Below are 24,208 nucleotides of genomic sequence, written 5' to 3'. Positions count from 1 at the left end.
AATTTGCCGATGAACTGAGTTACACTTAAACCAAGATATCTCTATATGGTAGGTTAGGTTAACCTATACCATATTATATATTAACTTTTCAATTTTTTCAAGGATGAAGTTGGGTTATCCAGTTAGTAACATAATATTATAGATATAAGTTAAGTCAATAAAATGAAAAAATAACTGGTGTGGTGGTAATAATAATACATTTATATAATTTGTAATTTTTTAGATTAAGAATAATTTATCTTAGTATAGATTTTTAAATGAAAAACAGCAAGTTTAAAGAAAAGCTAAATTGAATATTACATAAAATAGTATAGGCCCCACACTGTATCTTTACATTAGTATATTGTGTGGCAAGGGCGGGAAGTGAGCTATTATTTGAAATTGCCTTCCCGCACGAGCCACACATACTATTTTTTGTCACGCCTCTGCGTTCATCGATCGTGCCACCACGGCAAAGGTAATTCAGGCTAGGATCTATGCAACAACCAGACTATTCTACGAAAACAATATTTCATGAAAGAAACGATTTGGTTTTACTTATTTTAAGCGTCGTGCACGGAGGTTATAATGTGAATATAAGATGTAACCAAAAGTTTATGTTTTGTAAGGACCGTGGTATAGATTTCAGTATGAATAATAATTATTATATGAAAATAAAATAAGAATAAAAAAATGTAATCAATGCAATGGTAATGCATTATGCGGGGATCTATGCAACAACCAAATGATTATACGAAAACAATTTCATGAAAGAAAAACGTTTACGCGTCATGCTAGGAGGTTATAATATGAATATAAGATGTAACCAAAAGTTTACGTTTTATGAGGACCGTAGCTAGTATAGATTTTAGTGTCTGTTAGTTGAAAGAATACGCGTGATATCTGAGCTCAGTACTCTTGGGGATTTCCATTTTACCGCCCGGTACTTTTGGGGAATTCCACTTTATCACCCGGCACTTTTGGGGATTTCCACTTTACCGCCCGGTGCTTTTGGGGATTCCCACTTTACCACCCACTGGACGGAAAAACGTCGCTTTCCAACGATTCAAGCGTCATCGAAAACTAAACTTTCGGTGCAGGCGTGACAAAAAATATTTCGACGACTGATGTCATTAGCCTGTAAGGTTGGTAGGGTTGGAACGGTTGGTACGGTCGGTTAGGAACACGTGTATGTGTGGCAAGGTTTTTGCGCACTACGAAACCGAGTGGTCACCCATCCGAGAACTAGTGGCAACGGCCGTTGCTTACTCTCAATCAAGTCACGTGATTGATTTCAGTCACGGCGCCGCGCCGAGCCACATTTTTATTAGTTTATGAAATACAATTTTCATTAAAAAAAAATCAACCCAATTTCAAGGTGAGTCAAAAATATAAATATAGTAATTTTCAATCAGTTAATAATATGTCTGTAAAGTGTAAATATTTGTAATTTTAGTTTTAGGTCCTAGCAGAAGGGTAAGGTTGTGCTTCTGTTGTGTTTGTTTTATAAATATTATAATTATGAAAATGTCATATAATTAATATGAAAATTAGAATTTGATACTGAATATTTTTATTATTGGTAGATTGGATGTAGAAAAAATAACTGTGAAAAAGTATAGGACAGTGACTTTTAATTACTTTTTAGTTTCAGAGTAGAGATATATTTAGCTGATAAAGAAGAGATAAATATCGGACTTCAATCCTGTAACTATTCAGTTAATCGACATTCTTATTGTAAAAATTAAAAAAAATATTTTCGTTTTAAACTCTAACTGCTCTTATTTGTATTATTATTAAAATAATAAAATCTACTTAGTCATTCATTTTATATATTAACCTTTTGTTAAACTGATTTTTTTTTCAAAAATAAAATTAATAATAATAGTTTTGAATAATAACACGCTATATATTTTATAAATTAAGTTTGTTTAAAACACAATATTTCTCTGAACCTCTGATAATAATATAGTAGTACATAAATAGCATTGATCTGCTATCATTATAATATGGTAAATAGTTTCTTCTAAATGTATTCATTATGTTTTCATAATATGTACAAAATTATGTTTTAATAACAATAACTTGTAAACACTGATTTTAATTTATCTGTATATAGGAATGTTAATTAGTTGTGACTTGTGATTATTACGGAAAAATGTGGCTATATACCTAGTTAATTTCATAATTTATTAGATCATATTATTATGGTTTGAGGTTAAAAAGTAATGTCTTGGTACTTTGAGTGATTGTGTATGATTCAATTTACTTAAAAATATTATTATTCCAAACATTAAACATTATATTTTGATGTAACTTACCAAGTGTTTTAAATATTACTGGTCTGCTACGGAATCGGCGACCTGCTTTGAATGCTGTCACAGTTACTTGGTATTGTGTATTTGGCATCAAGTTACCGAGTGTCACGGAATCGGAATTGACCGCTATCTCCGCTACTACCCTGTAACTGACCAATGGCAAAAACACCCACTCAAATACACAAATCGTTACATATTTAATCGCGATGGTGGTTGGCTGGCCGTAGCTGTATATAATGTTCCTATATACGTGACTATATGATAGGTATCGTGACCGGGTGGCAGTTGGAAGGAGTTATTCGATAAAATTATATAGTTGCATGTTCGTAAAATTACGTTGACGTGAAGCATTGTAATTTGTAGATTTTGTAATTTTAAGGGAATACGAAGTACTTTTCTTTTTTTCTTTTATAACTAATTATATTATAGATAATAATGTATCTAGGTTAGGTTAAATGGTTAAATATAATTATTTAATTTGAGTAGGGTCATAGCTGATATTGTATTGATTTTTAAATATTATAGAAAACCGAAAAATTATAATGTTTACCTATTCAGTATTTTTGTTATTTAGACAATGTCTCCTTATGTTCCACTTCCTCCAAGTGGATTTCATCATACAAAAAACTTGAAAATTTTCCCCCAATAAGTAACTCCCACTGTGTAAAAGTAAATATTTTGTTCAATTTCTTTTAATCTATAGACTAGAATTTATATTATTATTACTACTTGTTGAATGTCTTCGTTGTTTTACGTTTTTTGTGTAACCTGCCTATTTGATTCAAAATTTAAACAATATCACGTATTTGCAGGATCAAAAGTTTTTCTGATGGTGTACATTAGAATCTGACGTGGAGCAAAGAATTCATTGATTATTCCATCATGTGTATTTTTTAAAATGCAAATTTATTTTTTATTGTGTCTAGACTCTAGACTCACTTTTTCTAGTGGAATGCTCCAATCATAAACTTTAATGGAGGTTTTTGGTAGTAAATTGGATCTAATTTGTACTTGGGTGGGAAGAAAGTAGACATTTTAAATCATTTTTAAAATAATCAGGAAATAAAAAGTGAACCGCTCTGCTGTACGCTCTGCATGTTGAGTATGTCGTTGTAATGGGTTTGTTATATTTGAATTCAATGATAAATCATTGCATACAAAAAACGATTCTGAGCGGAGACGTTGTGTCATCCTAGAATACGTATAAATAATCAAATTTAATAGTTACCAAAAAAAATTATTAGAAATCGGAAATATTTTATGACTATATAAGTAGCATAACATTCTGGTGAATTTTTTTTTTTGATAGCATTAGACAAACTTGTTGGAAATCTTCTATTAAAATGTCTTATGTTAAAGCTATGAAATTAAAACTTTTATGAATGTCTAACTGAACATAGTTTTAAAATTTTCCAAATGTTGTCAAAATTTGAACTTTAAGTGCATGTAAGAAATAATCGTGCTTATGTATGTTTAATATTTTTGAACTTCCATTAATGAAACTTATAAAGGGAGCTTTTCATTACATTTTCAAGCTTTTTTACAAAGTGAAAAAGTAATTATTATTAAAATAATAAATTGTTTGGTAACCATAGTTTTTTAATTTTTTTTTTCAATCTCAAAGAGAAAATATATTCGTAGTAGAATTTAATCAAAACAAGTTTAGCCAACCCTAACATATATCATATTATGTATTGGCCGTAGATACGTTTTACTTATTCTATAGGTCAAGAAAAGTTTAGTAGAGACTAGAGGTTTGACCGATGGTACGATAACTGAGAAGTATAGGTAGCCCAGGAATGGTATGACATCTATACTGCAGGGTGATTCATTAAGCGTAAAACACTCATTAACTCAAAAAGTATTAATGTTTTTGGAAATATTTTTTTACATAGTTTCAAGTTAAAAAAAAAAACGTTTTTATTAAAAATTATATTTTTAGATATTTTTTATCCATATAATTTTTTTACTTTTTTGAATGACAGCATATAGTTGTGATTTCATTTTCAAAGCAGAATATTTTACTAAGTGTTTTATTTAATGGTCCACTCGGCACCGCCTATGGGCGCCCATAAGGCAAACAAACATATATTATATGATTTGCAGAATCTCTCATATATTAAGATGTTGAGACATTTCTCATGATTATTATTACAATTCACAGATATTAGCAGTAAATCTCCCGTAGATGAATGTGCGTTACTATCTGCACGTTTCAATATTTGTTTATTATACATAACATTTTATAGTTTTATACAATTATTACGATGTGGTTGTGCGGTACCAAAGTTATAATAATTATTTTACCGCTCGCGCCTACTGTTGATTTTGTGAATAATTAGAAAACGTCACAATAGCCGGATCGGGACATTTTAGCCAACCGTGGTCGAATATTTTAGCCGCCTAAATAGCTCTCCCTTTCCCCTTTACCACCAGACTAAATTAATGATAAGTTAGCGACACTTCCCACGCCCCTTCCCCCAATTCGTCACTGAATGTCAGCTTGAAATTCTGGACCATCATTTTTGGATCCTTTTAATTTTATAAAATTTCTTCTAGCTGCTACAACAGTTATGAAATTAAAATATTTTGAACGAAATGTGGTATACGATTTTTTAGGATATATGTATTTTTAGTGATAAGACTATAAAAGTATGTTTATTGTTACACTAATATGATGTGAAGCGTTGTTACATTAGATATAAATCAAGTTTAATGAAATTAAGAATCTTCAATGTTTATTTGGCTTAACATTTAAATATCTAGGTACAATTTAAAAAAAAAATAACAGTCATATAAAAGTATTTATTTTTTTTCATTATTTAAATTTTACTAAGCAAATTTTAGCTTGGCAACTAAAGAAATATACGTTTTTGTTATTTTATGTTTTTTGGCTTTGTAAAAATACCTACATTAAAAAAATTATTTAATTTGTTATACTTCATTTGATCCTCTTCTATTATATTCATTATCATTTTAATTTAGATTTACTGTAACATCTGCCTACCAAATCAATTATTTTTTTTTTAAAAAGCTAAAATCGCTCAAAATTATACATACCTATATAAGTTTTTTTTTAATAAGCAACTTCATGAACAATTTTTACATGTTTAATCATGTACGAAATTATACATTTTATAATACACATTAAGCAGAATGTAAGACCCTATTACATTTTGTTCTTAAAATTAGTTATTATCAAACGATGTGGATGATTAAAAGTTAAATATTATGAAACACAAAAACTATATTTTATTTATTTATTGTGCATCATTTTAGATTATTTTACCCATGGCAAATTTTATATTTTGGGTCCTTATTCGATTTTACATAGTCCATAGGGAATTTTTGTCAAATAGGTATTCCATCTAAATCCTATGTACAATCCTAGAAAAGATTTAGTAGAAACACTTCATATACCTAGGTAGATAAAATTACATTATAGAGGGAAAACGAAAATACATTTCAAGCTTAATTCTGAAGTACCTATAGAACAAACTAAAATTTGAATTTAATTATTTATTAATTTATTTTTCTATGTTGGAAATGCTCTCTATATTTACAAGCGAATTCTACAACCCTTAGTGCTTTATGCTTCCCCGAAGCATATATTAACAAAGTTCAAGTTTTCCAAGTTTATTTAGCCCAATTACAAGTGAGTGCCCCCGAGTTCATTAGAAACGAAGCCATTCCACAGACTTCGAACTATCTGCAATCAAAACGTACATAACAATCTTAAATATAAATCAACTCTAGCTTAAACGAGAACACCTCCACGATGTTCTAATTTCTAATATAATAATAATAACAACAATACAAATAATAACCATGTCTATTAACACTTGTATCTAATTTTTATTATAAAAACTTACTAAATCGTTATCTATTTTTGTATAACAGAAAAAAAAAATTGTATCTTAATAACATTAAATGTATAATATGGCCATGTCATGAAAACTTTATATTAATAACACTGAAAAAAGTAAAATAATATAATTTATTATATATGAAAACTTATTCACATACTTAGGATAGAATCAGATTTTCTACGCTGGTAATATTATTAAAATTAATGTTGTAGATCAAAGTGCAAATGGTACTAAATCTAAAACAGTGGTAGTCATACCTGGCGTTGGTTGGTTTGTACATGACGTCATATTTTTCAATACCTATTAGTGATATTTTCCAAGATACTTTGACAGTGGTCGGACTTATGAACATGACCGTGATGTCACCAGGAGCTTGGCTGGCAGAAATACCCCCTGCGGGTACAAATACATATTTCATTAAACGGTTTTTATTCTATTGTTATTCGTTATTCAATGGGAAAATATATTATGTATTTTTATAAAACTGATAATATTATAATATCAATAAAGAATAATTATTGTTCCTAATAATGGTATATGAGTTGAGTATCTGGCATTGACACTTTTGATTATTTGATTTACATAATATATGATAATATAATGTGTGTATTTAAACGATTTTTTACATTATCAAATTAACATTAAATTGTTTCACGTCACAATGCGTTTTTCTGACATTTTTTCATCGGAAAATATTAAAATGAACAAACACATCATTTTGAATTTATGAAGATATTATTCATTATATAACAAATTCACCCGTTATGTGGTACCATGGAAAATTAAAGTCTCAAAAATTAATCTTTATGCACTGTCGAGCATAGTGAAAATAGAATTGTTAATTTATATGTTTTCATTATTGCATTTGGTGCCAAACTTAAAACAGTGTATTGGTGAATGTGTATGTAGGTGATTAAATATTCGTGTACATAATTATTATTATATTAAGTAAGTAATTACATTTTGCATTTTATATAATTATTTATGAAAATTGGATAGTTTTTAGATAAACCTAAACCGCTGATGTTGGGCGTAGAGCAATAGAAGGGGAATGTGTAATAATTTACGCATATTGCAATATATTGAATTTAATTAAATAACTTAACCATTTAATAAATCATGACATACTTACACACTGTTTGAAATCCATATAGTATGCAAAAAATCGGCCACAGTATCATACTAAGCTACGCATATTGATGTGTATTAGTCTTCTCGTTGACGATCATACATGATAATCGATGATTTTAAATTGATTTTAAGAAAATATAATTTTAAAATCATTATCCCGATTTACAATATTCTGAAATATAAAATAAAGTTAATACATATTAGAAGAATTCAATTTTTATCATATTTTTTTCAATAATATTTTGTAAAAAATTAATACAATTTAACATTGTAAACACGAGAAAAATTGTTTTATAGTTTTTGATGCTATTGTGTATAAATAGTTATATCAATAATAATAAGATAAATACATCCATTATGTTTTATCATATTATATGTTTAGACATACAGTTGCAGCTATTAGTGTTTCATTTTCAGACCACTTATCTAGACATTCAAACTTCATATTATACTTCACTTTAATTTCAACAGAACTTTACACATTTTTAACAAATATGTTTATAAATAGAGTATGTTGGCTGTTACACTATATATTTCAGTGACACTATGAAAAATATCAAATATGCGGGGGTAAGTGAAAAGTGATATCTACAAAGCAAAATATAGATCGGGTGTTTGAAACTTGTTTAACTTCACCCAACTAAGTGCAGGAAATATGATATTAGTGCACTAATAGCTATATGTAGCTTTATTATACTAAAAAAAAAATTATCAAACTGTTTGAAAAACAAGGGTGTGTAAAATAATTACATCAACTTATTTTTTTTTTTTTGGTGATGAAATTCCATTACAAGGTACACAATTTATTATTTTGAGCATATTGTATTTATGTGATTGTGATGGTGTAAGCGATAAAAAAAAGATATGATTCATAGAATGAAGAATTTTCCTATTGGAGATTTTGTGGAATATACATTTTAAAAATTGTTCGGGCTGTTGTATGGGTTAAAACTAGGAATTAATACTTAAAAAAACGTACTATATACTTTGACAAGCAAACAAAATTCACTTATATGCAGTGCTTGAATTGGAGGAAGGAGAAAGTAAATTTTCAGATATTTTATCGTATCTACTGCCATTGTTGTAAAAATACGATATTTTTGAAACAACTTTTATTCATGGTTAAAAAACGTGACAAAGCAACCTTACTTCCTATAGTTAAAAGCTGAGTAGAATTAGGACCTATAATCCATACTCCATAATCCATAGTGATGAATGAAAAGCTTATTAGTCACCAAACAATGAAGGATACATTCACAATAGGTACTGTGAATCATCCAAAAATGTTTATCTACCCGGATACAAATGCCAATACCCAAGGTATAGAATGCCAGTAGAAGATACTGAAAAAGTGATTTGAAATCAAAGTTAACTGGGCGTCTCTATTAATACTGAGACAACTTAAAGAGGAGTAATGGTGATATCTTAACCAAAACAGGCAAACTATACTATTGTATTCCATGAATTAATATGATTTTTTATAGGTCATGAAATACAATTAAATAATTTCTCTATGGCAGGATATTTATGATGATAAATTGATAAGGTAATATTATTAAAATAACTTATGTGTTTTTACTAGGTATTACGAATATTGTAGTGTAGGTGTTATGTGTAGGTTGTAAATTCAACCGATAATAAGTAGGTATGTAGGTCGCATATTGGACAGATGCCTATATAATATATTACACATATACGCATATAGAACATATTATAAATAACTAACGTATCAAATTGTAGCCGTACGATAAATAAATAATAATAACTAAAATTTTTAAAACTATACTCAACTATCGAAAAAATTAAAAACAATTCCAGTGTTATCTCGATAACACTAGTTCATAGTTAACACATAGTTCATGATGGTACTTTATAGTTCTGAAGGATATTGTCACTAAATACAATAAAAGCTTTTATTTTGAAGACTGAATTATTCATAGGCCATTTATTATGAATGTGAAATAAAATAATAGGTGTTTAAGTATTTAATATGTTCAAAAGATACATAAGAATTATTTCCATTAGTAAATTAAGTAAATGGTGCATGAAATATTTAATTAGTCTTATAACGATTTATTTTCTTTTGTTGTTTTATGTGTATAATTTTGAGCAGTGAAAAAGATTTATGAGGTCCTATCTATGATCGGACATTTAATTGAATTGGTGCTTGGTAGGCACAGTAGATTGTTACTATGTCAAACGTCGATAACTAACATTTTTTGTAATATTGAACTCAATTGAAAACTCCTTGAAAATATTACCATTTTAATAAAACTCGATATCTCTAACTTCTTTCTGTTCCCCTTGATTTTCGATGTAACAAGAGTTTAGTGTAGATATAAGTACCTTTTACTTAGTTTTAAACTATCTTTAAGCAACAAAAGTAGTAAACAAATTTGATTAAAATTCCATTTTAATTTAAATGATTTTGGAATGTGAATAATGTGATGATTTATCGTTGTGTTTAAAATTAGAATAATAAAATAATATGCACTAATACATATGCCTTTTATCCTGTGTCAAGATGAGGTAAGTGAAATGGGTACCCGAATACCCAACACCCGCTATCTGAATTATATTCGACGCTTGAAGATGTTTATTTATTAATTTTAATTAAATTTATATTGGATATGGAAACTTGGACAAAAGTGTAACTGAACAAAATAAACAGAAAACAAGTATTTTTGATCAAAACGAATTGGAGAAAGTCCTGATACATTTTGCTGATAAAGTATTGTTTTCACTGGTGGTTAAGTTGAATATTACACCAGTTTATAATATTATAATAGAAAATACAAATTGACTAACTTAGTTTTAATATGAATATATTTTTTAAATTTCACCAGTTTATATATTTGTACTAGTTTTTATGACAGATTTTTTATGAATATTATGATAAAACTGTGACTTTAACTTTACTGTGCGTTGTTTCCCAAAAAAATATGTCTCACCAATTGAGATATTTGTTTAGGGTTTTGAAATAAAATTTTTTTAATTAATTGATAAATAATTATTTTAGTTAGATTTCAGCCACATTAAATTATTGTAACGCATGATAACAAATAATTATAATAGCTACTATGTCATAATGATTTGTGCCGTGTAATTTTGTAAAAACTCTGAATTGTGTTACAACAAAAACTGTTGTGTAATGTTACCCTTTTCAGAACTGCAGTATTTATAATACATTTTACGATCAATAAATATACAAACAATTTTAATTTTCGAATCTCTGGACTGTCCAAATAAAATGGAATATTACTTTTACAGTCCATAACATACCAAATACTCATCTAATAGGGCAATAGGCTATCGAACGATTGAGAACGTTTTACCTTTTTGGCCAAACGATTGAGAACACTTAAAACTAATAAAGAACTTACCGCTGACCTAAAAAACCAATATGTTTGAGAATAAATTTATGTGCAACGTTGCCATATAATTTATTTGGCTATCGATGAACTTAATAATGTATAGGTATATAAATAAAATGGGTACTAAAAATATTCTTGAAAAAAGTCATAAGTTAATAGTTATTATCTTATAAAAATAAATGGGCACCTGCCATCTAATAAATAAAAATGAATTTATAATTTTAATAGTGACATAAATTTGGAATCAATATGGACAATATCCATGAGTATAATAATTATAAACTTATAAAAATATGTACAAAAAATGTAATATAATATATATGTAATGAGTTACCTGTATCGTATGTTATATATCAGTTATACCTAGTGAGATAGCGTAAGAATTTTTTTCCACGTAATACAAATATTTATTATGTTTAGTATTCAATATTTATGTTTTATTGGTAGGTATTTTAGATTCTGAGTGGAGCGTTGAATGTATTGATTTTACAATAATGTGTGTTTTATTATTTATTTTTTTTGTATCTGTGTACAAGATAAGTAGTCAAAATAATTCTTCGATTTTCAACTTAGTAGGTTTGGGGAGGTTAAAATTCCCAGTAGTTTCTAAAAGCACCAGGAAAAACAAAAAAAAATTGTTTATATTATAATAATAAATAATATTAATTCAACTTGCTGTCTACCGTATTAATAATAAGTTAATGACAATATAAATATAATATAAAATATCCTAGGCTGACAAACCGTTTCCGTCTCCGTCTCCTTTCAAAATCGTTTCTGATCGAATTTCAATTATAATTTTAATTTTAAAAAGTTCAAATTTTTAAGCTCAAATTATCGTTCTATAACAATTATTAAATTTGGCAATGTTGGCAAAAAAATCGAGTGTTCTCAATCGTATTACTAAAATTGCCGTTCTCAATCGTATTTTACTGACCTAATAAATATTAATTAATAACGGTAAAAAAATAACTAGGTAGGTACACAGTATAAGTCTTAAATTATAAACTTATTGTATAAATGGTTTTTTTTTTTATAATTTCTACTTTGTAAACATTCTTTTTTCAGTTTACATTGAATTAAAAGCATCTTTTGAATATTTTCTACTTAGATACTTTCATCTTTAACAAATTAAAACTTATATAGATAACATATCATGGTATGATTTTATATTATTATGTATTAATATATTTTAATTTTAATGTTTTTATAGTGTTTTAATATGCTTGTAATTAAGAAGTAATAAATAATAATATATAAACTTCATTTTTGAAACATGGCATAATAGTTACACAATGGATAACTTTTCACGAAACAGACACTGAACTGTAGCAGTATGGAACTTGTAACGCAATCTGTACATCCACATAACGAAATAATAGTACTCGGGTACGTATTCAATTTATATAAATAGAAAATCATTTAGGAGGACGCTACACCCGCATGTGTTGTATCCATCTTACAAATGTATAACATACCAAAAACGGTTTTACGCGGGAAATAACTGAGAAGGCAAGGCTACAGTCATAACTAAGAAACGAAATTTTCACCACATAAGAGGTTAGTGAAATATCGTTTTTATTTTTTCAATATCAGAATTAGAAAAAAAGTTATTCAAGTTTGAAAAACACAATAAATAATGGATTTTGAAACAATATTCTGTATAAGTGATATCAAAAAAATAAAAACGATATTTCACAGATAAAGTTCTGAATTATATCGTATATTAATTTGGAGCCTATTCCACGCTAAACAGTTTTTTCTATGTTGTACCTTTGTAAAACGGAGACAACACACAGACGTCCTCTTAAGATTTTAATTAAAGTCACTATTTATTTAAAGAAACTATGCATTCTAGTAAATTATTAAGTAAATAAATATACATGATTAATTAATCAAGTTCAATAAAGAAATTGGTCAGAAAATCAAAAACAAATATAACATTATTGCATAATATTATAACATGCAATTTGTTAAATCAAATTATTTAAGTAATACAATTAAATTCATCTCGATTTTCTTCCACTTGAGGTTTTTTCATTCTGTGAATCATGTATTTTTTATACACATACACATTATAATGTTCACTTATTGTTCGATAAATTTATAAATAGATTATGCAATAAAAACGATAAAAAAAAAATTCATCAAAATTAAAATTAAAAATAGAAAAATGTATTATTTGTTTGAACATGTAATAGTATTATGTCAACAGCCGCGGCTATTATATTTAAAACCTTGTAAAGGTTCCTAGACACCAGCAGGCTATTATGTAATTTTATTGAGAAAAAAAATATTTGATATTATGTGCTCAAGCAATATTTATTATGCAAATCAAAAAAATCAAGAACTCAAGTAAACACACGTCTTGTTGTTTAATGTTTATTTTTTATTAATAAAACAACATAGCCTTCTGGCGCCTCCCTCTGGTAAATTTTAAATATAATATACGTTGTAATAATAATATTAATAATGTATACTTATTTATTTAAGTGCCACTTTAATAATTAACGTGAATGCATAATCGCCTTTAATAAATCGTTTATAGTTGAAGTTTAATAAAAATATGTTAAATGAGGTTCTATTTTTACCATCGTTTCGTTATGCGGGTTTATTGATAACAGAATACCTTCCGAACTACTACATTTTTGTGTCCATTTCGTGAAAAGTTTTCTATATTCTGTAATTATAAGTTTGATGGATTGGAAAGAAATTTCATCTATTTGTTAAAACGGAACAGAATTCAGAACGTCCAATTAATGTGACATACCTATTATATAGTTATTATTATACGATATTTTGAAACGCTGAAGAGTGTTTTTCACGTTATATTAATGAAGATGAACAGATAAGTCACTCACACACTCACACTATATTAATCGAAATATTGGATAGTATATTAATGCATTTCAGTGCTAATGTCAAATATTAATTAAATGATACGAGACCCGTAAACTCACTCAATATATATATATATAGAATTATACAGCCACGATATTAGTTCAGTTAATAATTCGGTACCATCAGATATAAATCCAGATACATAGTGTTTAGGTATTCGTATTTCAGTTTTTAATTACACATTTTAATCAATCACTTTTAACGTTATAAATTATCAATAGCTCATAAATCATAATAATAAAATAATATACAACAATGAATATGTACGAACATAGGTATAAGTTGTGTGGTTATATCATGTTTAATTTATATACTAGAAAAGATTTTCAAAATTATAATATTATGCAAAATGAAGGTTACCTACATATACCCAATATTGTTTCACATTTTCTTATACCTACCAGACTTATATGTGGTCCAATTTATTTATAAATAACAAATTCGATTTTTGAATGTTTGTTTCAAATACTTAGGTACTTAGAATAAATCTATGAAGGATATTTTACTTATAAATGTAAATAATTTGATTCTAATTCCCTAAACAATATTAAAATATTTGCTTTTCATACACTCTAAAATGCATGGATACTGCTTATAGTATTTGTTCGCATTTATACAAATAGTTGAGTGACTCAGAAAGTTAGAATAAAACTTGTCATGAGCATAACGTTTATTCAGCATAAAATACTTAAATTACCCTCGGGATAATGTACCTACAAGGCTTTAAAAAAAAATATTTTATTTTTCTTCATTCATAATACAATTTATTACGAAAACTCATATTAGTATGGTTTTTTTTTTAATTAGCATAAACACGAATAATTTATTTCAAACTGTGAAATCATTTAAATTATTTGTCCGAAATATTAATCTTTTGATTATTACTATATTAATGTATTTAAAATGTTATTATTATATTATTTTATTAAGTATAATAAATATTAGATGCCTATACATAATAATAATAGTAAAATATAATTTAAATGATTTTATAGTTCAAAATAAATTATTAATATTTATCCAATAAGAAAAAATCTTATATTAGTTCTCGAAATAAGTTCATTTTTGAATGAAGAAAAACAAAATTATCATTCGTTTTACTCTTGAGAAGTAGCTAGGCTTTATATTTCAATTTTAATAAGATATCTATAATATAATATATTATTATCTAATAATACCTTCACTTAAAATATCATAAAAATAAAAATAATACCAAATTTCGTTTTACTAAGTATTGGTTCTTAATTCTTATTCAGTAAATACTAATGTTTATAATTTATTGTTTCTCAATAAAAAATATTTTTTCTTTGTTTTTGTTAAATTTAAAAAAAAATTGTTTTTTAAATTGTTTGTTTATACGTTAAAATAACTACATCATTTCTCGTAAGAACGATAAATGTATAAGAATATGCTTTGATAGCGAACTAATTGTGTGATATATCAATATGTGTACACACAAAATGACACATACCGACTTGTAATGCAGGACACGAGAGGTCATCGTTTTGTATGAACAAAGGGCGTGGTGTCCTAGACTATATGTCTGCTCATTAATCAAGCACTGAATGTTAAACTTTTTCTTTCCTTGTCTACACTGGTTGCTTATATAGTTATATAGAATGATATTAATTCATCCGCTTCCTTTCTTCCGTGAATGTGTTTACTGTTTAGTGTGTTCTATACTTTTTTGAGTTGTGTTAAATTACAATGTACCTGCATTGTTCACTATTAATATTTATGTAGTAAAAATATTACTAACGTCCACATAATATTTTCTTAGATACTTGTATAGTATAATAAGCTCAGAAAAGTTTAAGATTTAAATAATAACCATAGGTAGTTGTCGGGCTATTTGGAGCACTAATGGATTTATTCTTTAAGAGCACTGACAATATTATAGTTATTATTAGTTGCATTTATTATTGATTTGTTTCTGTGCCTAATTATCATTAAACATAGGTTTTTCATATTGGCGTACAATTAATATTGTATGATGGTATTTTCATCAATTACTTAGATACAAGAAAAAAACATTTTGAAATCATAATAATCTATAAAGTCTTAATTCAATACACCTTGATATAAAATTCATCCAGGTTTTCAGGACACGATAATAATTTACTAATTGTATACAGATAACGATTACTAGGTATATATTATTTTCTAAATATAAATACATAATATAGGTTTGTAATTTTATAATTGACTATTTTGTTTAACCATTATAATAATATGTATCAGGCTGAGGGATAATACAAATCTCTTGACATTATATTTTAGTAAATGTCAATAATATGATGTAATCGCGTAGTTTTTTGTACTTAATAAGTTATTAATTTTCTGAAAATCTTTTGATTTAGGTACTCATCGTCTAGGTTTTCAAATAGTTTTCGTCTAAAGAACGATTAATATTTGCATTTCAATTATTTGTGAACAAGTATAGGTATTTCCATTTGTGAATATTGTTATGCTAATTCTTCTTAAGTCTTTGATATCCCGAACTTAACATAATGTTATGCACATCTGAATGTAATGCATTTTCCTGGTAGATTCAAATTTAACCATCAGTAGTTAGTTTTCTTTTTCTTAAACATTAAATCAAAACTGTTGAATGTATTCTAAATTAATACCGTGAAAAATCATGTCCGTCTATTCTTCCTTTAAAACAAATTTTACCAAAATATGATTGTATAAACATAAAAAAAGGGTTGTAATTCATTAACTTATTGTTTTATTTTGATATTAAAAGAGCACACCGTCTCAGTATTTTTTGTTTACAATTCTTATTTAAATTATTGCAAATATCCATGTGTTATGTGTTTATCACAACGATCATCAAAAATCCGTAAAAATAAAAATTTAGATTCTAGGAGATATTAAGAAATGAAAAACGGCCTCATTAACTAAATAAACATGCAAATCACAAAAGTCAGCATACAAATAGATAATAATTATTTGCCTACAATTTTTTTGAAAATTTCAATATTTTTGGGAAGAGAATGAGTGGTTACCACGTCAAGTGACTTCAATAATTTATTTTCCGGCAAAAATGATCTACTATTTTATATACATGTAAAAGTTACCATATCGTACGGTATCGGGCCCACAGATGTCACGCGGATTTTATCGATCCTTGATGAACAATGCGAATAAAAACAAACTTCCGATACCAATTTTCTTAGAACTGAATGTACTTACAAACTAAAATGCTTTCCGTGTAGTGTGCTAGCTGCTTTAAAATATTATAAGTTTAAAACATCTAGATAATGTGGTAATGACCTATATCTCTCCCCCACCTGCAATCATGGATAAATAAGTGTTATATTGATATTTTTGGATGGCATAAATAATACGTCAGAGGTGCAAAGTCTCTAACAGTACCCAGACTGCTAAGTCATGATATAACCCATGTTCCATGAACAAGATAAAAAAAATACATATTTTATTAAATATTTGTATAGAACACATGTTGAATGGGCAAGTTATATTTTTTAAAATTAACGATTACAAATATAAACGTTTGGTTGCATTTTGTATTACATAACCATTTTTATGGTTTTTAATAATTTATTAAATAAAAAAAAGTATGTTCATTATTTCCTTATAGCATAGCCTTGTTTACAAAACATTTTTAAAATAGGTTGAATAACCTACTCTTAACTTTTTAGTCATGTAATTAAAATTTCAAACCATTCTATATATTTAGTGATTACAGTCTTATGTAAAAACATGGTTAAACTTGTTGGTGGAACATTTTTTTTTATGATTCGTTCAAATATTATTGAATTTATTGACTAATGAATGGAATCGATCAAGTAATGAGTTCGTTATTTTTAAAAAATAATTATGTATTTGTTACAGTATTAATCTTATATTTTAATATTGACTTCAACTTGTTATATCATTTAATTTTTTAAACAAACTGTTTTATAACAACAATTTGTATTCTACTTAATTGTACTTTATAATAAACGACAATTAACAGATATTATGTTTTTTTCAAAATTGGACATTTTAGACAATTTTGTACAATAATATATAAACCCAAATTTGAAAATAATTCCATTCAGTGACTTTAAATTAATGCCTTTTATGTGGTATTGAACTCTTAGAATCCTTATGCGTGGCTTGGCGTGGCGCGTTGGCTGCTATCAGTCACGCAAAGTAACTGAGAGTAAGTAACTGCTGCTACCACTACTTCCCGGATGGATGACCACCGGGGTTCGTAGTGCCCAAAAAACCCTTGCCACATAAGCACGTGTTTACAACCGTACCAACCATTCTAACATTACCATACCAACCTTACAGGCTAATGACCTCAGCATTAATCCAATAATAAAAAAAAATCTAATCCATAACCATTTAACAAAAACACTTATAATAGTAATAATAATAATAATAATAATAACTCAACATAATATTATTATATACAATAAAAGTTAAATGATCTAATTTTTTTTAAAATCATTTAATTTAATTTGTATGAAATATTTTTTATTTAAATACCTAGGAGGAAATATTTAATGTGCTATTAATTGGATCAAAAAGACAAGTATTTAAGTTGAGAAAGTAATAAAACGAGATATATTATTTTAAAACGATTTATTAAATTTAAATGCTATTTTATTGTATTTTTTTTATGGTTTTAATAAGTGTAGTAGATATACGATATACCTATACGATTATGAGTTATGAAATATTATAATTTATAATAGGAATATGCTAAGTTTTTATGGTTTTTATGGTTTTTTTATTTTAATATTAGTAGAATAAAATAACTATTACGTTTCTTGCTATCAATATAAAAATTCACTAAAATAATTAAATAAATTCATTTTATTTTATTTTACTTTATGCACATGGTTTTTCTGAGAAAATTACAATGGCCTTATAGTAAATTATGCTGAAAAGTGGTTGGTCGTAAATTTCACAATTTTTTTTTAGTTTTTTTTTATACTGGGAACATCGATAAAAATACCATCTGGATAAAATGTTTGATCTACATATACGACGTTTCATGAAACTTTAATTCTACTCATATCCGTTGTCACATAAACTAAAAAAAAAACACTCTGTAGACCCAATACATTTGGTACTTGCTTCACTCAGATTATATTAACGTAAAAATCTTTTTATTCGCCGTGGTACGTACGGGATATTTCGAAAATCATTGTCATATTAAATTAATTTTTGTCATATTATCATACAATATAATTGGATAGTGGGGATACCTTATTTAATATTTCATGCATTGGAATAAGATCATCGAAATGAGCGTAACTACGTTCGTTTCAAATTAATATAAACTTTTAAAATAACACTGTATAAAACAATATTGTATTTATTGTACCATATATAACGTTAAAAGTACTTACCTAGGTACTTTAAAATTTTTACTAGGATTTTTAAACTAATTTAATTAAAATATCTCAAAACAATGATAATTGACGTACCTAACCATTTTTTAAATGCACAAATAAGTTTAATTGGTTAAGTAACTTTGTATTGGTTGAGTATGGAATTATTTAATAAACTGAAAAGTAGTTTTAAATCCTTTTAAAGTGGGATTTTTATTCGTTATATTAAAAAACTCAATTTATGTGATGAGATACAAGCTGTTTTCAAAACTACCACTGATTTATTATGGTTTTCTAACTGAAGGTCTATGAAGAAAATACTGATTAATGGCATAAGATTATTTGGTTGAATGAAACATTTATACAACGAATAGACTGAAAAAAAAACATTTAATTAAATAATAGACATAATAATATATTTAATTTATATCCTATTATTAAATATTTGTATTTATTTAGATTCTGTAGAATAAACGCTAAGACGTATTTTAGTAGTGTCCAATAACATACATTTAATGATTTTTATATTTCTAGAGTAAATCATCGAACAATGTAAATGTGCAATATCATTTAAAAGAGCTTGCATAGAGTTAGTAGTGGTGGGCTAGTGTGCTATGATACTAAGTTTAAGAGTAATTATAACTCATCAAATTATTCAAAAAATGATTTCGAGCAAAGTTTGGTTTGAACCATTTATATATATATATTATATATATATATTGCTACGTTGTGTCCATACTCCATAATATACGTTTCAATAAAAAGAAAATTTTTCCAAAATATTATATATTCATAATTATAAATTGTTTGCAAAATAAAAATTAAAACGAAACTCATGGTTTGAAGTTTTTAGAAAATTCTTTCAAAAGTTAAACGTATATTCATAATAAAAATAAAATGACGGTCAAAACATCTCCACTCCATATCACATGTCATACTATGTGAAATACACGCTGAAGTTCTTTAAACTCTTTCTAAAATGTTGAAGGTTTAAATGCTACAACTTCAAACCAATTTCATGGTTATGATTAATAGACTAAAGTTATAGTTAGACATATTTTACAAAACTTAAAATATAGTTTAGAAATAACAAATAAAACTTAAGGTTATTTTAAATAAAACTACATTAGAGAAATTTGTATAATGCAGGTTTGTTTATATTAAAACATAAAAACACAGGTAAGTATTTATGAATTTATCTTAATTTATCCTAATTAATAATAATTTAATGTTTATACAAAAGAGTAGAATGATTAGGTCGTGTATAAATGGTTAGCAATTGTTAACCATTTCTTATTTTTTTTAACACCAAAATATCTTACAAATTCCTGATTTATTGTTCATTGGTTGCTAATTTGTTTTATGTCAGTTAACGTTTTCAGGAAATTATTTTCTGAATATATTCTATTGTGTATTATTAAAAATAAAAAGTGTATTTTATTTTAATAAAAAGAAAATAAGAGAATTTTAGGAAACTTTATTAAAAAAATGTAATACCAAAGAGGGATTAAAAATCCCAATCCTAACAATATGTAATATATTATTTTAAACAACCCTTCTTTCATAGATGGACGTTGACGTCTACAGTTTACAATGTGTATAATTTGATCAGTTAAATAATATCTTTACATATTGAATTGTATATACATATTATTGTATATTGTATTTAATATGTATACAAATGAATGATTAAGATTAAAAACATTATAACGTTAATTCATTAATAAATTATACCGTAAAAATACTTAATTTTTACTTTAGTTGACCTGACAACAGAAGTTTGCTACCAATAGTAGTGAAGTTTTATTATAAATTCGACCAATACTTTTTGCATACCTATTTGAATGATTGTTGAATAATATCTAAAAGTATATCTATAATGTTTTTAATGTAAAGTTTTCCCTATAATCCTCACATTTTTTATCAATAACTACTGTAGTGCACACCATAGGCGTGTTTACGTGCATATATGACCATGTTCTCTCAGAATTTTAATAACATTTATCATGCTAGTAAAAATAATAAAATATTTATCATGTATAGAGTCGACGAGTCAACTTTTTTGGATTCAGATTTCAGAGCGCTAGACATTTATCTTATGGTTGATACGTTTTAGGTCAATGTAGGGAAATTGTTGTTGGCCAAATCCGTGAATAAATTCTAGACACGTGGTGCACATATGGTCTCACAGCGCTTGTTTTGATACAAACTTGCCAATATAATATAATATTATCGTACTTATACCCACTTTTTGTTTGTAGGTACATTGCATTAAAATGTCCATCAAAATTTAAATACTCATTCAAATGTTATACTCTTGAGTACTCTTAGATTTCTCAGAAACATGAAAAAAATTATTATTTTTGGAAACAAAAAATATGTTATGATTAATAATAATGTTGCCTCCTCTATACATTAATAATTTTCCAAAATCATATTTCATTTTGAAACATTTTGTTTGGTTGAAACACTCTCTTTAAGTAGTTATACCTACCGTACTAAAGTAGGAATTATATACACTTATTATAATATTATAAATGGAACTTTTTCACTGTATTTAAGTCAAATTCTCTACACACAAGTGTATAATTTTTCATTAACTCGTACTATTTGATAAGGTTTTTTTGTTCAAATGTCGTAAAAACATTATTCATAGGTCGTCAAATGGTATTATATATTTTTTATCGTCTTTAGTAATTTCACACCCATAAGATTGATTGAACTGCACATTGGACACGGTCAATGAAACTGCGAATTTTGTGACCCCCCGAGAGGAACGAACAGTGAGCCATTGCATTGGATTTGCAATAGATCGAGCACGTTTCGGTAATTTCGCATACATGGGTTTTACGATGGGATTTCATACACATAAATAGCCTGGGAAAGTTTATGATCAGATTTTTTTCATTCCTATATCCTGAATCAAGAACAGTCGTAAATTTTAAATATGCCTGTCGACTTAATAATGTGAAAATGAAAATTTATTTTGATGCGTAGTATAATAAATATATGTAATATATAGGTTTAAGTAATTTGGGTTCGCTGTTTGAAATAATTGAAGTTTCGTATTTTGTTTTTTTAATTTAATGCGATACGGTCGAATATTAATCATAATGTTTATCGGATACTAAATATCTTGAAACAAAACTCTATTTATTATTTGAAAATATTTAAACAGTAAGTTAATGCATACTAAAAAAAAAAAAAATTATAGGTAGGTAAGTACGTTAATTATTATTGCTATATATTTTGTTAGTTTAGTTTTGACCTTTAACGTTTTTTAATTAATATATTAATATATACAAACTTCTTTCGTATAAATTATATACTTAACAGAAGTGGTGTTTATAAATAGGCTATAGGTTATATTACTTTTCGATTATTACAGAACTTTTTCAGATTAACTCAGAAAACTTAGGTGAATTTCAGTAAATGTGATATACATTATTGTTTAGAGAAAGTATTACCTATATTATTTTATAATATAAACTTTAATTATACATTATAAAAATGAAAATTTGATTAATGTTTTTAAATTAATTAATAAAAAGCCGTTTAAACAAAATAAATAAACAAAATATTAATTAATTTCAGTTTTATGCTAATAGCATATTTTTAATGAAACATTTATTTATCACATTATTTAACTGGCACTATAGATTATTAAACAGTTCATAAAATCTAAATATATGGAAACTTAAAATGAATTTTATGTATTAAGTAGCCTATTATTTTTTTTCGAGACAACTCATTATAACACGTTATTATAATACATGTACCTATCAGCTGGTTTTGTCTTAATTAAGTTTGAATTAATAATATTATGTACATATACCAATACCTACTTACGTTTTTAAGAGGGTCGTACTATTATTTTTCATATAATTTACTAATGAATCGGTGTATCACTATTTGATTTTTACAAATATTACCTTTCATGGGTCAACATTGAACATATATTTTATTTTACACGATATAATGTATATGTGTATACTGTATATTAATGACACACCTAGCACTGAATAACAGTAAATTTGTTCGACGTCAGCCATATAAATTGCTCTTGACATTGGCGCATAGTCCTTTCCGTATTTCATCCCGTTTAATATACTTTGTAAACATGATGGTACAGTGAAGGGAATTTCATTTGCGCCTCGAAAATTGGAATGACCTTTACAACGCACGTGCAATAACGATCCTGTCATTTTCCGGATAGGCACACTAAGGGATTATTTTTTGCATAGTCTGGATAAAGTTTTCATTTATAAGACATTGTTGCATAGTCAAAATAGTGAGTACATTTTCTTATTTGTTGTTAAATGTTTACGTGACGAATCCAAATCCTTAAGAAATAGAAATATTTTAATTCAATTATATCATAGAATATTATATACTGTTGGTATCTATAGGTATTGACCTAATTGTATGCACGAAATTTTTATAATACGTTTACAATAAATTATAATGTTTCAATTTGATTTAGATTTAGAAAGAAGCTGATTGGAGTTGATGTTAATAATTTCATAACTGTCTCAGGGTTAAGGCTGCCGTATCCGGCTATTTATTAAGGTGCAAAAATGAAGGTGATTTTTAGGTGTGGCAACCATACAAAGCAGTATAGATAAAAAAACAAACCTTTTCAACGATCAAAGATGATTTTACAGGACAAATAATCACGCATCATAGGACTTTGAGGGTTTGATCATTTCATTTTATTTGAAAAAAGAAAACTTTATTCAGGTCGTATTGAATTCTGGTTTTTTTTAAATAACGTCGTTTATTTCAAAATAAACAAAAATGTGTGATATCATTAGACGTTTTTTTTTCAACTTCTGAATATAGAGTTTTTTTTTAATAATAGAGTCCAACCCAAAGTTTCAAATGAAAAAAAAAACAATTATTGAAATCTGACAATTTCATCATATTTTCCACATTCCTGTGAGGCGAGTTTTTGTACTAAAAACGATTCGGATCCGACACCCTTATGACAGGTCCGTTACCCCAGCACTGCCAAGTTTGAAACTGAATATCAAAATTATCCAGTATTATGTACTTTATTTTGTACAATTTTGTACACCTCTCCTACACGAGAAAACGCGATTTACCCATGTCCGTGCTGCTGTAACGTTACCCCAGCACTGCCCATGACCAATTATTATCCATTTATCCAAAAAAATTTAAATCGTACAGTATTATATCTACTTTATTTTGTACAATTTTGTACACCTTCCCCAATTTGAGAAAACGGGATTTCCTAGCTAGGTAACAATTATACTATT

The 24,208-nt window shown here is 26.7% G+C and overlaps 1 protein-coding gene across 4 annotated transcripts in view; it reads right to left on the bottom strand.

Moving 5' to 3' along the window:
- Nucleotides 1–24,208, bottom strand: part of LOC132943407 (uncharacterized) — a 68,999-nt gene that overhangs the window by 24,090 nt on the left and 20,701 nt on the right. For 2 of the 4 annotated variants that reach the window (XM_061012388.1, XM_061012390.1), the window contains exons 2-4: nt 7,299–7,469; nt 6,424–6,559; nt 2,301–2,446 (exon numbers count right to left, since the gene is read on the bottom strand). In XM_061012388.1, coding sequence (XP_060868371.1) covers nt 2,301–2,446; nt 6,424–6,559; nt 7,299–7,347 — 331 coding nt within the window. In that variant the 5' untranslated portion in view covers nt 7,348–7,469. Of the gene's footprint in view, nt 1–2,300; nt 2,447–6,423; nt 6,560–7,298; nt 7,470–7,685; nt 7,801–24,208 lie in introns of those variants that run through there. The other 2 variants (XM_061012389.1, XM_061012391.1) reach the window with 2 other exon arrangements.

The sequence above is a fragment of the Metopolophium dirhodum genome, chromosome 4, assembly GCF_019925205.1.
Source record: "Metopolophium dirhodum isolate CAU chromosome 4, ASM1992520v1, whole genome shotgun sequence".
Taxonomy (NCBI): domain Eukaryota; kingdom Metazoa; phylum Arthropoda; class Insecta; order Hemiptera; family Aphididae; genus Metopolophium; species Metopolophium dirhodum.
Note: the sequence above shows the minus strand (reverse complement) of the source record. Positions and strands in the feature narration are given on the sequence as shown.